At 37.4% G+C, this 15000-nt stretch overlaps 2 protein-coding genes and 1 long non-coding RNA gene across 16 annotated transcripts in view; 1 reads left to right on the top strand and 2 right to left on the bottom strand.

The window, feature by feature from the left end:
* Positions 1-3646, bottom strand: part of XRN1 (5'-3' exoribonuclease 1) — a 44898-nt gene extending 41252 nt beyond the window's left edge. For 5 of the 14 annotated variants that reach the window (XR_003256933.1, XR_003256932.1, XM_026087073.1 and 2 more), the window contains exon 1: positions 3497-3637. Coding sequence is in view for 9 of the 14 variants with exons in the window: in XM_026087073.1 (XP_025942858.1) it covers positions 3497-3571 (75 nt within the window). In the remaining 5 variants the exon portion in view is untranslated. Of the gene's footprint in view, positions 1-3496 lie in introns of all 14 variants that reach the window. The other 9 variants (XR_003256935.1, XR_003256934.1, XM_026087074.1 and 6 more) reach the window with 6 other exon arrangements.
* Positions 3647-3773: 127 nt separating this feature from the next.
* Positions 3774-8019, top strand: LOC112976114. Its single transcript, XR_003256925.1, has 3 exons — positions 3774-3967; positions 4292-4454; positions 6525-8019. It is a non-coding gene; the product is annotated as an uncharacterized LOC112976114 (long non-coding RNA).
* Positions 4536-15000, bottom strand: part of ATR (ATR serine/threonine kinase) — a 43502-nt gene continuing 33037 nt past the window's right edge. Inside the window, exons 37-47 of the mRNA XM_026087009.1 lie at positions 14587-14684; positions 13133-13365; positions 12260-12394; positions 11473-11673; positions 10995-11138; positions 10091-10241; positions 9446-9602; positions 9160-9313; positions 8027-8178; positions 6466-6571; positions 4536-5223 (exon numbers count right to left, since the gene is read on the bottom strand). Coding sequence (XP_025942794.1) covers positions 5050-5223; positions 6466-6571; positions 8027-8178; positions 9160-9313; positions 9446-9602; positions 10091-10241; positions 10995-11138; positions 11473-11673; positions 12260-12394; positions 13133-13365; positions 14587-14684 — 1705 coding nt within the window. The 3' untranslated portion in view covers positions 4536-5049. The remainder of the gene's footprint in view (positions 5224-6465; positions 6572-8026; positions 8179-9159; positions 9314-9445; positions 9603-10090; positions 10242-10994; positions 11139-11472; positions 11674-12259; positions 12395-13132; positions 13366-14586; positions 14685-15000) is intronic.

Raw genomic sequence — 15000 nt, forward strand, 5'->3', positions numbered from 1 at the left:
GGCAATTACCACCAAAAGCAGTAGACTTAACAATGATACAACAATTACCTTCTCATGATTTCCAAAATAACTTTTCTGTCAACTTCGCTGTTTTGAGTTTTGTCTTGGCTTCACTTAACAATCCAGGTCCTTCCCAGCCATGAAGTCCCCCCATCCCCCTCATCTGAATAAGTGCACAGATCCTTTTTTTTTTTCTTTTTTTCTTTATTTTTTTTTTAAAAGGAAGCAAAACCCCCAGATGTACATAGAGCAGAAATACCGCTAAGCGTATGAAACAAAGGGGCCATCTTTTTATTGCCAAAAGGAACCAAACACGCACAAGAGCAACTTGCAATAAACAAACCTACTCTTTAATCCATCGCTATGTAAAAATCCTCCTGTTGTTACAACTGGAAAAAGTCACTCTTCACTTTTTGTGATGATTTGCAGTATTGTTGCTGACATATTTCTACATAATTTCTAAAGATGTACTGTCAGACATGTATTTATCACCCAGATTTAAGAGAAATGTAATTCTGCTTCAGTGCCAGGAATGAAGAAGAGGAGAAACAAGAGGCAAGACTGGAAAGATCCCTAGTCACCAGCAACAACTAATCTTCTGTTGCACATAATAATCTTCAGTACAGTTGAATTCGATAGACAAACAGCACTCAGTGATATTTTTGTACCACTTTTGAAATACTTTTACATCAACACAGCACCATGCCTTGTGACATGAATAAAACAACATGCTCATACATCACATCATCCAGACAGGCCCCACTTTCAAATAGGAAGAGAGCGGGGCACTGCACAAGCTGCACTCTAAAGAGATGAAAAACTAAAGTAGTATGTCATGCTTTTGCATAGAAGTAACATATATATGGAAAACAGATGACATTCGAAGAAGCAGGGTTATGCAGCAATATACAAATAATTACGTGTATATAGCAATTCCCTTTATTCTGGGTATTTTTTTCTGTAAGAGCAAACAGACAGACAGCTACAAATAGCTATAAGTACTGTAGCTCAGACAGGTGGCCTACACTAAAAGAAAACCATTCCCCTTCTCTTGAACAAAACCACTAAAACGTACTATGTAAAAACAGACAACTTTACATATTCAGGAAAATGGGCATGGGGGCAGTGCAGATCACGGAATACTAGAGAGCACCATGCACAGCCAACCTAACCAGCCTATGGAGGTTAGCACCAAGCCAAAGATATTCAACTGAATGAAAGTCAAACAGTAGTTCGCATTTACTTAAGAAGCCTACGGAACTCTTCTTCCATTGTTTTTACAAGGCAGAGTGCACAGCGTTCTGCCTTTCACAGACCGATTTTGAGAGTTCAAAAGGAATCAGATCAAGTAATAACATTAACACTTTTAACAGCATTTCTATTGTTGTGATTGTTGTGAAAGTTTACAACCATACACCTTGTTTTTCCCAAAGTTCTGACTCCGGACTCAAACAGATGATGTTAAGCTGTACAAGAAATTCCCTTTCCCAGATCCTAGAAAACAGATCAAAGGTCAACACTTCAGACAAAAAACTGCCTGCCAGATTAAGGAAAATTAAAATTGATGGTCTAAAGATACTTAAGGAATGTTTTGACTTGAAGTACTCAAAACATTGAGTAGCCCTACTCTGGACAGCCTAGAATTGTCTTCAAAATAAAGTCAAGTGAAGTCATCTCAAGTGGTATTTCAGGTTTTCTGTTCAAATGACAACTTTACTTACTGATGTAAACATGTAATGGTGACAGCATAGCTCAGCTGACCCTCTTGCTTACAGACTGTAACAAAYAGGAGTTCAGATACATTTTGGCAAAAAATACCATCAGAGTGATTCTGTTTGGCCCAAGTAGAAGCTGAAAGCAAACATTTAAGCACTGAAAAACCTGAGAGAGCAGTTATCAGTTACAATGGCTACTGCATAGAGCCACTGTACCAATATACCAAAGCATCAATTTCTAAAATACGTAACTTCTAAATTAATTGAAGACCAACCTCTCTCTTGTACATAACATGTTAGAAAATAACATTTTGAAACAGTTTGAAATGCTAATCCAGATGCTGGTAGGTATTAGGCCATATACTTGAGCCGTATACTTGGTAGAGAAAAGGAAGCATACAGATTCATACAACTGTTGAAGTTCAACATCATAGATAACAGAGTTGAATAATTTTCTTTCCTTTTTTATAAACAATAAGTATTTCACAGATGCAAATAACATCATCTAGCCTTCAAAAAGACAAAATATAGAATGACACTAGCACTGACAAGGTTAAGTAGCGGTTTATATTTATCCTAAGAGCTCTAACAGCCCCTTTCAGAAAGCATAGTGGGTACTACCTCCAGCTGCTGTTCCACTGGCTGGAGCAGACACGTGCTGACCCCTCAGTTGCCAAAGTTCACAGTTCTTCAACAAAAGCTTAAAGTTACCACCAATTTCAGTTAGCAGCCCAGGCTACTGAATCAGACTCTATAAGACACTGCAGTGAAATTCAGTAAATCTTAGGCAAAGAGCCAAGCTTTGAAAATTGCTTTGACTCATGAAACTACAAGAAAGGGTCAAAAGTCCAGGTTGGAATCATTTGAGGAAAGGATTCTTGAGATATATTGATACAACAGCTATCTAATCTTTTAAAAAGGTATCTACTTAGGAGTGAGGTATTAACATTCAAACATGCCTTTAATTATCACCTAACTGATATCAGAATATCATTACGTAGGCTATCAAACCACATCCATAACGCAAAAGGGAAACAAAAATGAAAAATTAAGAGCTTGCATCTAACAGGTATCAAACACGATTGCTCTCAAAGCAAGACTGTTTTTTTTGTCTGATCGTTAATAGCACTATTTGCAGCTTACCTTTCTCAGCTTTATCGTTCTTTTTTTTTTTTTTCCTACTCATACAAACTGCCCTACACGTCAGGCGACAAGGAAACGCGGCAGAGCTGTAAAACTCTCCCTCACCGTTACCGTGCCAGCCGCCGTGACAGCGGTGCCTTTCCAGAGCCGAGCAACACGGAAACTCCCGACCTCTGCCTCCCTCGCGGAAATGAAAACGGGACCGTACCCGGGCGTAACAAGTGCCCGGGAACGCGAAGGGAAGGAGGGATTCACAGGAAGTTTCAGACAAACCTGGGGAGCGCCCGGCCCCGAGAAGAGGACCGAGAGGTCCGCGGGGCGCCGCGCCGGGCTCCCCCTCACGGGGCTCCCCCTCACGGAGCTCCGCTGCGCGCTCCCTGCGCGGCGGCCAGCGCTACCGTCCGCGCCCCGCTGAGCCGCGGCAGCGCGTCCCCGGTAGCTCGGCATTTTAACGGCTAACTCGGACCAGGCGTCTTCGGGAGTCTCGCCGCCCGTTACCCCGTTGGCGCCCAGCGCCCCGCCGGCCTCCGCCGCTTCCAGCCGGGCCCAGCCCCGCCGCCGCGGCGGGCAGGACCCCCCTGGGCCGGCGCGGAGGCGGGGGGCCCTCGCCTGCCGGCCCCGCGCTGCCCCCGGCTCACCTGATGCTCCTTCAGCACCTGGCTGAGGCAGGGGTACCGCTCCGAGATCCACCGGTAGAACTTGGGCACCCCCATGGCCGCCGCTCCCGCCCCGCCGGACCCAAACAACTCCGGGCCCCGCTCCGCCTTCCTTCCGGCGCGCCGTACTGACAGCCGGGCCGCCCGCCTGCCATAGAGCGCCGCGCAGAGCGCCCGCGCCGCCCATAGAGAGGCGGGCAGAGCGACGCGGCGGGGCGGGGCCTCCCTACCCCTCCCCCCACCCCGGTGTGGCGGGTGGAGCTCGTTACCCGCAGTACCGGGTACGGCAATTAACTGCCCGCTTTTCCCTTGAGTGGCGAAAGCCAACGCAACCCACCCCTCCGTGACAGACGGATCATATTTGGAAAAATCTTTGTGTCACACCTCTAAAGTGACAACGCTTTACGAAGCTTCCACTTAGTTCTTCAGAGAAACAAAAGCTCGATGACAACGGTAAAGCCCTTACGTGAATATTCTTCCCCCACAGGGCGGAGTGACACGAGGGCAGTAGCACAGCACCGCTGCGATCAAAAACTGGAACGGTGCTGTTTGGCTCTCAGAACAGTAAAACTTCCAGAAATAGCATATAAAAAATTTAATTATAATCTCTTATCATAGGAGCTCATTTCCCCCTTCTCCACAATCTGGGTGCTGAGGGAGGCAAACACTGCTGTGAAGCAGGGAGCAGGCCCTGTGCGGGCCCTGCTAGCCGACTCCTGTCTCTGTCACAACGCCTTTTCTGAAAAAAATTGCTCACTATAGCYGTGCTTTTAACAGGAAGAACGAGGGGACGCGTCCAGAGCTGCCAGGAGCCAGCACCTGCTAAAATTGCAAAGATAACGATATCCGCACACCCATAGCAAGCCATAGTGCCGGGGTCCTCCAACCCACAGCTCTGCTTCACAGCCGGCAACAGATAAGGAAGCAGTTTCAGAACATGGTAACATTTTACTAGTTTCTTCATAATAAGATTTAAGATCTCAAATAAACTTTTAGACATTAGAGACCACCTGGAAGAAAGTCACAGGCAACCAAAAATTGAGTTCTACTGCCAAAAAGAAATACTGATTATTTTTAGAAAGCCCTTCAGAACTATGACTAGAAAAAGTTGAAAGCACCACTTTATCAGAGCAGTATAAAACTTTAATGTCAACTGTCCTAATCTACAAGTAAATGAATTACAAAAACTCTACAAAAAATATACAGTATTTTATAGTTAGCATACAACATTCTTTGAGAATATTTTTCACATATTCAGAGTTGCTATGTACATAAGAAAAACTTGCAGAGAATTGTACAGTCTAACAGTTCATGTGCACTGTTCTCCATATGTATACCAAACATGTCATAACACCTTGCACACCTGCAAATGTACAGTTTACATAGGCTTCTGATAAGTCATAAAACTGTGCTGCTGCTTAAAATCAGAAATCAACAAAAGTGGCAAGTTATATTCTAACACAGTAATTAACACTTTTTGTTAAAGAATATTATAGCTACATCACTGTGAATGCTCTCTCCAAAACAAATGAATTTCACATATATGGAGCCCAGCCCATATACATCTGGCAGAGCAAGTTGTCATCACTTGCTTCTTGAATAAGGTAATGAACATGCCCCTCAATAGATAAAGGTAATCCTTTTATTCTGTTTCTAGTCTTAATTACACCCTGCAGACGCTGTTCTATATCAAGGACGTGAGTTTTGGCCTAGAAACAAAGAAAAAAGAAAAAAATGAAAATTTCTACTATCCACGAACTTCCGTACCTTAAAATACAGAAAAACCTGTTATCTTCATCAGGATATTTGAAGACTGTATGCCAATTTAATACAAAACCCAGATGACTACAGATTACTTTGAAAATAAACAACAAACACTCTTAAAAATCATTCTCTGAAATGGACAGATACTGGTCAAGACACCTGGTCTGGAAAATTTAGGCCAAAATTATGAGCAACTGAAAATGAAGTCTAATAACAGGTCGTGTTGAGCCACTCAAAATAAGCAGTTCTGAGGCTCACTTATAGCAGCTAGTTCATATGAGTTATACGCAAAGATTTTCATTTAGAGCTTAAGCATGTAACATTGGCACCTATCCAGAAAAAACCCACAGTTAACATATATAACTACATGGGTGGTCCTGTAACTAAATGAAAGGCTGACATAGCCTCGTTAGTAATCATTTGAACACAAGATGACTTTCTGTGCGACTTTCTGTGCTYAAAGACCTCAGTTAAGCTTTTTGTTGCAATATAGCTTCAATACTACAATTTTCTTTCTTTGTTGCCCTGTTTATCAGTGCTCCCTAAGTTTTATCTGCTATTACACATTCAGTCCTTTTCACTAGATACTCCTTTTAAGAAAAAAAAAAATCCCCAAATTTTGCAAAAGGGAAAGAGAATAAATACTATAGCTGGTACAGGCTATATTTTAGATGAATAATATAATATTTATGAGAAGCTATAAAAAAAGACCATAAATAAATAAATCTTTTTTTTAACAAGTATTTCTCCACATGTGACAAGGCAAGCATTTATTCAGTAATAAACATGCACTCACAAAAAGCACAAAAATGTGCATGGGGAGGACTCCAGATATCACTATCACTGTAAATCTGGAGGACTGCACAACTGTCAGAGTGAGAGGAAGCAGGAGCCTTCCCTATCCTACTGCTGTTGTTGACGTTGTCCTTGATTTAGTAATGCTAATAACAGAAATAGGCACTCTTTGTTCGTTATTAATTACAATTTCTATCAATCAGAAATAGTATCATTATATCCTATGGATAAAAACTATTAACACTGAGATAAAAGGAAAAAAACAGAATATTTTTAAAATTAAAAAACCCAAGAAAATTAAACTTTCAATTAGAAAATATGTAACCATATTGCAACCATAACAGACACTGTGATATTTGAAATACCTTATGCTATGCTTGCTTGCAACTAACCTTTTCGTTGACAACTTCTCCAGTTTCGTTCACCAGTGCTTTTGTATTCCCTTTGACAGGTTTACTCCACTCCACAAGAGGATCATGGAGAAAAGTCTTTAAGACACTAAATATATAGATATATTAAAAAAAAAAATCACTGTGTAGAAAAAGAGTAAGATACATATTTCGTGTATCTGATTTTGACAAATACATTTAATTTTTAAAACAAGATACCCTGCAAAAACAAAATATTACTGTTTGCCCTTTAAGTTGACAAACACTCCCACATTTTGGTGACAGAAAAAAAGCTGTTAACAGAAATAGATACCTGCTTTTCATGTTATAACTGTCTCCRTTTCACTACTATTAATTTTACAAAGACTAACCTTGCCCATGACTCCCACTCCAAAGTAGTTTATCTAATATTTTATATCAGACCTCATATTATTCCTCAGCAAGTTTTGCAACTAAAATACCAGATAGGCAAACTATTCATAAAACAGCAAAATAATGCTATTATCTAGTCTTCATACTGCTCTTCCAATAAAACTTTTATCTTAATATATGAAAGTCTTGCACCCTTTTTGTTTCTTAAGACATAAATAATATCTCTGAAAGTCAGCAGTTTCTTCAACATTTTTGCTATAGGAGAAGGGCATCAGCTATACAATACCACTTCTAAGACATGCATCAAAACTTAATTTATCATTTTATGCAACGATTTGAATAATCTGAACTTTTCTGTGTAGTTCTGCTTTCTCCCTTGAAACCTGTCAGTCCAAAGCAACTCTGGCAGTTGTTCTTGGAATTATATGTGCTCTCTGGAATTCAGATTACCTACTGAAGATACTTTGTTTCCCAACCATCCATCAATTGGAAGTGACATCTCCTACAATCTTAAGAAGAAAACTGCTCTCTAATTTGCTTCTGACAAATTTGTTGCGTTAGCTGAAATCACTTGCATCTGCTATTTACGTTAGCCTAAGTGATTTTGCCTGAAATTAGAGAGACTGACCCCATCACTTTGTCAGCTGMAACATGGAGAAAATAAACCTCATCCAAGAGATACAGCAGTCTTTCCAGCTGACACAAACAGTTGCAATAGAATTTGCTCACGGACTATGTTTTTGCTATTCTGTCAGATATTGGTAAAGACATGTGTGACTGTATCTTAGCTTTTATTCTCATTGTACACTAGGAGCCTAGTACTTATGCCAAATAGTAGAACACCAATCATTTGAATTTTTCCTCAGGTCTGAAAAGTCTGGCAAAAATATGGATTTAATTCAGGAGGAACTAAGAAAATGATATATTAAATGGAAAAAGTATACTTCAAGAACATGTACAAATTTTTAATATATAAACATTATCTATCTGTAGTGGTAACAAAGCACTGAGATGAGTCTAAAAAATTAGCAGTGAATATTAGCATTGATGTATATTTAACTGCATGTCATAGTCAAACTGAGCTGCATGACTGGCATATGCCAGAACTGGCATATTAACCAGCAGTAACTGTTTCAGATGTCTGGAGTACAGACAGTTTTTTCAGAGCTTATAGGAAAAACTGCTGCGGTACCTCATGAGAGGCTCTCGCTGATCACGCATCAGCCTCATTGTGACTTCGCAAGCCCTTCGGAAGAGGCCTTCTGTTCCCATCGGACCCATTCCATTAACCATATTATGAGTGAGACGAAAAGGAACAATTTCTGGAACTTCAAAAGTTTCTCCCTTTACATTGATTTAAAAAAAAAAAGTTATATTTTAAACATCATTAAATTAAACAAACAGTAAATTTGCATTGTTTGTTTTTTTTCCCAGCATTGTCTGGCAGTTTCCTAGTTGACAAGAGATGTTTCAGATCACTGCTCCTTCTCAACTGGTTAGGGCAAATTACTGTGAATAAAGGATACCAATGTCCAAATAACATCTATTTTCCCTTTTTAAAATGGTAATACAGGTTCTAAATTTCAATCTCTCTCTCTATACAAATAATATATATATTATTGTTCTGTGGTCTCACACAAAATCCTAACTTTTTCTTTTCGCAAACCATATAAAGGTTTGATTAAAAACATTTTTTTTTTTTAAATTAAGGATTATGTAGGACAATTTAGGCTTACTGAAAAGGTAGCAGGATAATATACTGACAATATCTCTGCTTCACTGATCTGAATTAAAAAGGGCAGAAGTCCCACACCAAAAGCATCTTGCAGCAGAAATACCAAAACCCCAAAGCCCACTCTGGCCACAACTTCTGCTGTTTATTTTTGTAGAATCACTGGAATTTTTGTGCYGAGTGTTAGAAACACAAAAACACTCCTCACAGCAGCAGAATTGTGCATGTAAGAGTAAAAAGATTGTAATTACAACTTTGTTTGGAGAGGTGGTAGTGAAGGGAGGAGAGTCACAAAATACAGCCAACCCAAAATGCTCTAAAATTTGGAACTGTATGAGTATATCCAAAGAATGCTTATCCAACATTAAATCAAAAAGCTGGCTTTCATGAATGCAGTATATAGAACAATTGCATACTCCTTACATGTCCAGGATTGTTTGCTGGGTATAAATAAGAAATGAAGTGACATACAACAGATACTTTAAAAATAAAATGAAAAAAAAAAAAACTAAAAAAAAAAATTACGACAGCAGAAATTTATAACTTACATCCATGCACAGTAAAGGGCAAGTTCAGCAAGGGACATTTCTCACCTTATTGAAAAGACAGTTGAAATCCACATGCACACATTCACCAGTCAAAGAATCAAACAGGATGTTTTCACCATGACGGTCTCCTAGACCAAGTATATAACCTACCATTGACATGACTGCAATGGAACGACAGTAGGCTGACCTACTATTGTACCTGTAGGAATAAAAGTCTAATATTAAAGTCTAAAATCGCCTCCTCGGGATGCCCTTATTCATTAGCATCATTTACATTTATTGAAATATATGAAATAGATATTCTTGAGCTAGCCCAATCCCAGTCACTCACCATGAAGTAGGATCAGGGAATGTTCTAAGAAACCATTCATGAAAAAGAGGAGGATGACGGGGCAGAAGGACTTCTTTGAACATTTTCAGCTTTTCAGACAAAGGCGCTGACTTTGGAAGCATGTGCTGACGTAGTTCCTTTCCAGTCATATAGATACCTGTAAAAGACCTTCTCAATTAAGCAAAAAACAACCAAAAAAACCCCCCAAAAAGCCAAACAAAGCCTCATACATAGTATTACTGTGCAGTAATACTTATCACATTTTGACCCAAATAGTGTATTTTAGATAAGATAAACATTTCCATAAAATTGAAATAAATGAGCAAACAAAGGGAAAATAACACACAGAACATGGTGGTGTTGGTGGGCAGAAAAGTAGTATAAAAAAAAATCACTGAAACAGCAGGTCAGGCAAGCAAGCAAGTGGTTTTACACAAATCAAAGCCACTCATTATCTTCAGCTCAGATGTTTGGTCTTCCGCACTCACAGATGTCTGCATACATTCAGATCATTTTTGCCCCAAATTTTTAAATTTTGGGTTTTTTATATAATAATGTAATTCCATCCATATTTTAACATCCTCTTCTTTCTCTCTCCTCCCATAAAACTCTCTCAGAGGAATATTATGTAAAATAGTTCTTTACCCTTTTCCTTGTAAAGTTTTATCAGGATATTTCTTAAACCAGCAGTATTGTTCACCCATTCAATTATGCCACATTCATCGTTTAATGGAATAACTGCATAGGTTCGAATATGGAGTTCTCGCCTACGTGACTCTGCATCTTTTCTTAAGCACTATTCACAAAAGAAAATAAATGTGATTAACAGACAACATATATAAACAAAATATACCAGTAACACAAACCATTTTATCCGCATTTATTTTCCCATCACACAATATAGGATCTAAAATTCTGAGTTTCAGTGTCAGCAATAGGACAAATGCAAGCAAAATGTTCACCTCTCCTCTGAAGTCACTTAAAAAGAAAATTTTTCAATAAAAGAAATTGTATAACTTGTACATGGCCTAAATAAACCCTTCAAAATCAGTATTTGAAATCAGCATTGTGTTAGTGTTTCAGAAGTATTATCATTTGCTTTGACCTCATGGAAAACATGGTAAGTTAACCTTTGGTGTACTGCTGAAAAGCAAAATATGACTAAAATAACAAGTATGGCAACATTTTTACTAAGAAAAGATGAATGAACCCATTATTTGTTAAGAATATTAAAAAATCCTTAATATGAAACATGAAATATGACAGCAGGATTGACATTTATGGTAATTAACCTTTCCTGTATATTTCTTCTAGAATAAGCAATTATTTTGGCAAAAGGTTATACTTCTTACAGACTTTTGAAAACAACGATGAAGTCATGCATTCTCAATTGCTATTGATGTCAGCTGGGATAAAATATTTTGCTATAGTTTACTCTCTTCTCCAGTAAGTTTTTCCTCAAGATTAGGAGCTAAGTACTTTTTTGTTATTTAGTTCATCATTTTATTCTAGTCAACAAGTACAATGTATCTGATTTACTAACTCAAACCTTATTAATAAGAGAGTTGAATTCCATGAGCCGGCAGTCTTTTCTTAGATCATCTTTTGGTTTACACATCATAATATAAGATTTCCCATCTGAACCTTTTAAGCTGATCTTTTTTGGCTTTTGAAGTGATGCAAGAATTTCCACCTAAGGAAAATTAAAGTCTTTATTAACACCTGTGTCAAATCCTACAAAACAAACTGTACCTGTAATAGACCACTGTAACAAATTATGTTAGCACTCTCATGGGGCTCATATGGTATTTACAGCATGTTGATCTCAGGCCAAAAGCTGATCTAAATGCTAAGAGGCCATATACTTCTCATGTTGTTATGACAGAAGCCATTCATTTTCATGAAGGTAAATATGAAGTAAACTTTTATGCCTCCTCACCCCTCCATTTCTAGAGAACTAAGAAAATAAATTGCAGCTACACTTATTTGACATAAAGTTTAAAATTAGGAGCTAAGTAGAGGCCTACCGTATCATCAAAGCCTGAAATGTAGGCCCAGCATCCAGGAAAAGGGTCATGGTTAGCATGTGTGCCAGGAATTGAAGGAAGAGTTGGTATCATCACAGATTGTAAAGGAATGAGAATCTCACTAAATGTGTGCTCTTCTACCAATCTTTTAAGTGTTTTGAAATGAATGCTCATGCTTAATGTTGAGCTGTTTCCATCAACCTTAAAAAAATGTTCATAAGTTAAAAATAAATACTTAAAACATTCTTACTATTTTACATTTACTAATTACTTTTGGTAATCAGAAAAAAAGGCAAATTAAATTTCAAATTAAATGGGCATGGTTCAAACAAAACATATTATTTATTGCTCATCTAGTTTTCACTCTGAATGTAATATAAATTAAAGGATTTACTAAATTTTAGCTCTATCATCAAGTTCATTTGTTCATGACAACACCACAACTAGCCTATTTTTTATATTAAAACTCTGTAAAAGCTACTGGGCAAGATTCAAACATGAAAGAAAAAAACATCTAATTTTAAGTAATGTAAAAGCCAGGCACTATAAAATGCATCATTTGTACGTAAATATTTATATCATGCTTATTTAGAATTATGTTCTGCGTTTTGAAATTTTTTGTTAAGAAATACTTCCAAAATAAAAATGTTTTACAAGGTACTTTCAGTTCAAGAGAAACTCTGCTAACGTAACGAACAGGCTAACGCCAGCTATCAGCTATCAGCTTTTGTACCACATTTTAAAATAATCCCATGACATGCATTAATTCATTTATTTCTAGAAATACCGGTTTGTTGCATAGTTCTAATAGCTTATCCGTAAGGCGTGTTGCATCTCCAATAAATTTTCCTAAAGATTCCTTCATGTGGATAGCTTTGTTTAGAATTTCCTTACATCTATTGACACGCATAGGGTAAGAGGACTGAAAAGAAAGCAAAGTTAAAATTTACTAAAAAAAAGTCAAATTACTTAAAGATTCCTAAAGACATAGTCATTAATATATTCTTTTCTTTACTTCTTGTTTGTAATATTTAATACCTGCAACAAGAAGTCTCCTATTCAAATTTGACACCTGAACTTACCAGTCTCAAAGTGGTATTTTGGAGGGAGGGGTAGAGGGAGGGAAAGGGTATTATTCTAGTCTTAAACCACTTTCAGGAATCCCACAACTAACAGTTAACGTTCAAGAATATACCAGCTCCAAAGAAATGACTGTACTATGCTTTCCAATTCACTTTGAAACAAACTTACAATCAGATAGGTTTTAGGAATAAGCAATAAATCTAGTTCATTTTAATCAAGGCAGAGGATTAAATATTTGATTATAAGATTGGAAGTACTGTGACAATTTAAAAACAACAAAAAACTGTCAATAGCTCTCTGTTATTCAGATTTCCTTCCCAACATATCACACAAATCAGGATGCATCTAGGTTAGCATACTAGTCTGGAGAGTTTAAACTATAATATCTGAACTTTAGACTGACCTACAATAAAAGCTTTTGCAGTGACAGCAACATATCCTGTTCCACAACACTGCCACAGCAACTAAAAGACTCTCTTTCTTATAGTCTTCAATAAAAAAGGTTATAGTTACATTTCTCTCTGATAAAAACAGTTTTACAAACTTAATGAAAGTGTAGTCGTCCTTATCAAGGTACCTTGGACACAGCAGTCATCATCCACATTGCTTGCTGTGGATAGGCAAGAAACACTTTAGCAACGATCACCATCAGAACAGCGAAGACTTCATCGTGAGAATGACAGATTCGGGAGATTAACTGAGAAAAAGCTGTCAGAAACTGATAAGGTGCCAGGTGATTGGTGTGCTCTGTAATCACCTTATTTATTTTAGCTAAATCATTTTTCATTTGAACGCGTTCTGAACGACTTGCTGAAAAACACAAAACAAGATTATGTTTCTATGAATCATTTAAATCAAGCCTACAGAAACATATTTTGTTGTCAACTTTTCACAGACCAAAAGGAAAAAAAAAAAAAAAAAAACTTCAAAAGGGAAAAAAGGAAAGACTTTCCTAATGTAAAGTTCTTTTTATATGTCATTCAGTAACTCGATTACTTATAAATAATTATTGCAGTTATTTGAGTTATTAACCAACCAGAATAACGGGAGGCATGGCTAGGAATGAAATAAACAAGCACAGACAACACAATATATGAAAAAAGCCCTCCTCGCCCCCTAAAAAACCACACCCCAAAAGGATACGAAATATTTAAATAAGGCTATAAGAACTATTATTACATTCATCTTTGAATACTTGTAAACAGATTTGCATAGAGAAAAAAAAGTCTTAAACAACAGAAGGAAGAACTGGGCCTGGAAAAAGTAACATGTACTGCTTGTGGCAATGTGCTGTAACCAAATATAAGGGGAAAAACAATGCAAAATCTGGAAATTCCACCAGCAAATAACAGAGTTGGCAGGGTTGGTTTTTGGTGGGGTTCCTACTGCCAAATAGTTTTTCAATGTAAAAGCTGTTTCTCCAGTTCTCAGGTTTTTCAATTCTATTTATGCCTACTTAAAAAAAAAAAAATCTGGATGGGGCAGGAGCTGGAGGAAACCAACTTGTGACCTGTGCACTGAATTTACTCCATAAGATGATTCTGTTTGGCTTATTTTTGAGCACTTGATTTTCATTGATGCCACAGCACAAACAGTCTCCTCCATCACCCCAAGGTTTCACRGCCACTTAAACCTGCAGAAGGAGAATGGGGCCACAGACCAGATGGGTGGGATTGACATCTGTCTCCCAGGTTTAAAAAGAAAACAAAAAACAAACAAACAAAAAGAAAAAAAAGCCAGCTCCTCTCTGGACTAAAATAGCTAGCTTGTTTGTTAAAAATATTCCATATTGATAATGCAGTAAAATAGGATAAATACCCAAGTAAATAATGTACAGGATAGCTGCTACTATAGCTTGGGGTATCACCAAAGATTTTAATTATGTTTTCTTGGGAGCAAATAATTCTAGTTAATGTTACAGATATCTAGGACTCCTCTAAAGTCATAAAGCAAAACAAAACCAACAACAGTCCATAATATTTCCCTACAAAATGATTCCCAATGTTCTTTTGTGGAGTGGAAATGTTCTACCTTTATCACATTCATATGCTTTTGCTCCAAAATCCAGCCACAGAGATAGCATTCTTGGCATTGACTGATAGATGAATTGGTTTCCATACTGCAGAGACCTGTTATTATGTATTTAAATCACAGTATGTTAATACAATATATTAAAAGTCTTACAAATTGTACATGCTTAATTGTTTCACATTCTATGCTGCACTTTAGAAATCTATATTCGGCATTTTAATGCATCTGCAACAATTAAAAGCTTACTAACATACAAAGGTTCGGTCTGTATTAATCAAAGCTGCAGATGAAATAATTAACTTAGTAAGTATCAGTCCAGTCTTASATGAGAGAGAATTGCCTATTAAGAAGGCAGAAGCAAACTCTGTTGGGTATTAAATGATGCATTCAGTGTTTTTTTGTTTTACAATATTG

Source organism: Apteryx rowi, unplaced genomic scaffold (genome assembly GCF_003343035.1).
Source record: "Apteryx rowi isolate R43461 unplaced genomic scaffold, aptRow1 scaffold_70, whole genome shotgun sequence".
In the NCBI taxonomy this organism is placed as follows: Eukaryota; Metazoa; Chordata; class Aves; order Apterygiformes; family Apterygidae; genus Apteryx; species Apteryx rowi.